The sequence below is a fragment of the Macadamia integrifolia genome, chromosome 11 (genome assembly GCF_013358625.1).
Source record: "Macadamia integrifolia cultivar HAES 741 chromosome 11, SCU_Mint_v3, whole genome shotgun sequence".
Taxonomy (NCBI): Eukaryota; Viridiplantae; Streptophyta; class Magnoliopsida; order Proteales; family Proteaceae; genus Macadamia; species Macadamia integrifolia.
The window spans coordinates 32858756-32861136 of NC_056567.1; the positions used below are offsets into that span (position 1 = coordinate 32858756).

The 2381-nt window shown below is 35.2% G+C and overlaps 1 protein-coding gene across 1 annotated transcript; it reads right to left on the reverse strand.

Annotated features, from left to right (window-relative positions):
- Window positions 1–1366: 1366 nt before the first annotated feature.
- On the reverse strand, window positions 1367–1813 carry LOC122093111. Its single transcript, XM_042663358.1, has one exon. The coding sequence runs from the start codon at window positions 1811–1813 to the stop codon at window positions 1367–1369; it is 447 nt and encodes a 148-aa protein (XP_042519292.1).
- Between the last annotated feature and the right edge of the window lie 568 nt (window positions 1814–2381).

Below are 2381 nucleotides of genomic sequence, written 5' to 3' on the forward strand. Positions count from 1 at the left end.
CTGGGGGCTATGATCACCACCGTGGAGCACCATTTTTTTATTACCAAAAAAAAAAAAATCAATTTGGTAGAAGATACAATATTTATAAAATTAAAATCGAATAAAAACTAAATAACATTTTTTGGATAAAAAAAGTGAATAATCTTCATAACCTCATAATCATAAAGAAATCAGTATTCTAGTCCTTATTTTTTTTAGGGGGGGGAAGGGTGAATTATTCCATTCCTATTAGGTTTCCTTTGCACAGAATCTTAATAATTCTTTTTTTTTGTTGACGACCCCATCTAGCTGCACTTTTGCCTGGCTGCCCTCTTTCCGCTTACTTACATCTTGCATTCTTCATCTCTTATATCTTTTTCATTTTCATTTTCATTTCCATTTCTTATCCCTCTTTTTTAGCATCTCTTATACCCCTGTTCTGTTTCAAACCCATTAAGTTGGGATAAAGTGGAGTGAATTGTTTTTGTTCTACAGTCTAAATAATTTATTTTCAATTTAAGTGAAAACAAAATTATTGAAATACATAAAGCTGAAAAGGAAATTACTACCTCACGAAGATTCATTCTCACAATATCAAATCTAGTACCTTCCAAACCCTCCTGAGATTCATTCTCAGGATATCAAATTTAGTACCTTTCAACCCTTGGAAAGATACAAGTGCCCCTCCCAAACGCTACAGTATTGGGACCCTTGTGCACTAGGTTAAAAAAATAAAAAAACTCACTAGACACACGATTGCAGGATGTAATATGGTGTTGATTCAGATCAAATTCTGCAACTGCATTTGGCTCCCCTTCTTAATCTCAGGGTGTATCTATTAGGCTTCTTAATCTGTTATTCTAAGATCTTAGACAATTCTCCAACCCACTAATCAACCAAGCTATATCAGATTTTCTCCTGCCGATGTAAGGTAACCCAGAAATTGGTACCAAACCAGACCAAGTAGTCTTATTCAGCAAATCAATAAACTCTTTTTTCTGCAACTGCATTTGGATTGCTTGTTCATTTAATTTGAGAATAGATAAATAAAGGAGAAGACCCTTGAAAGGCAAGAGAGATCTTTTTTTTGGGGAAGTAGAAAAAGAGAGTTCCTAATTGATATGAGCCACAGAACGCTCATCTATCCACAATTCTATGTCATATATTAATTATTACATCACCACCACAAGAGAAAATACCAAAAATCTCTCCTGATTCCTGAAGCTAAACTAGGAAAGCTTATACAGTGTTGGGTTAGGAGAATTAAAGAAGAAGAAGAAGAAGAAGAAGAAGAAGAAGAAAGAGCAAAACAGAGAGAAACAAAAAAAAAATGCTAAACATTGCCTGGGATATGAAATTTGATATTTTGGAGTAACAATTAGAAGTTTCAAACCGTGATCAGTTGCCGCTGAGCTTCAGTTTTGATTCCATGTTTAAACCTTCTTATAAAATCCTCACATTTTTTGTTCAATTCCTCTGTACTTCCTTCTTCTTCATCTTCAGCTGCCGCCACTGATGCAGGTACGAAACTGCTTTCTCTTCCCACTGCAATCAAATACCCATTTTCATCTTCCATTGTAATCAATCGCCCATTTCCTCCTCTTCCTCCTACTACTAGAGCACTCTCTGAATTCTTGGAACTCCCCAATACAACTTCCTCTTCTGTGACCGATGCCTTCTTGTCTGACAATTCAGATGCCCCCTGAAGAACATCTCTATTCCTCCTGTGTAATTCATCATGAATATGAATTCCAGCCGTCTCTAGTGGAGAAGAACTGATCAGACCGGAGTTCATGGCTAGGAAGACAAGGATTCCATTGCAGAGGAGAAACATGTATTTCCTATCAATAGTATAGTCGAAGAGTTGGACAGAGATTGTAGAGAAGTACAAGTTGAATGAAAGGTCTAAGAAAGAGATCATGGAAGAGTAGGAAAAAAGGGAAAAAATGACACAGAGAGAGATCAGGAACTGAAGTGCCTTCTTCAAAATCTGGGTTTTTTCGAATTTGATCTTATCCATTGTCTCTTCTTGAGATAGAAGAAAGGACTGGTTGTGTTTGGAGAGAAGTGAAGAAGTATATCAATGGAGGAGTGAGAAGAAACTGGATAGGTATTGGTGGTGGGTTTATAACTTTAAATACAAGTTTATTTGTGGGGTCTTTAATTATTCTTCATCTTTAGCGGTTGAGCATTTCTTAAAGCTAAGAGATGGTAATGATGACATGGACAGACTTAACAACTTAATTAACTAATTACTAGATCTGGTAAATGACTACCCAAGAGATATTGTGATTAGTTACTTACTAATCAAGGATATTTTTAAATCGAAAAATATATATATATATATATATAAATGAAAGAAAGAGATAGACATAATGAATGTTAACATACTTGATATCGGC

Excerpts from the sequence above, each read along its gene's own strand:
- LOC122093111 (XM_042663358.1), bottom strand. The coding sequence starts at position 1,813 with ATGTTTCTCCTCTGCAATGGAATCCTTGTCTTCCTAGCCATGAACTCC.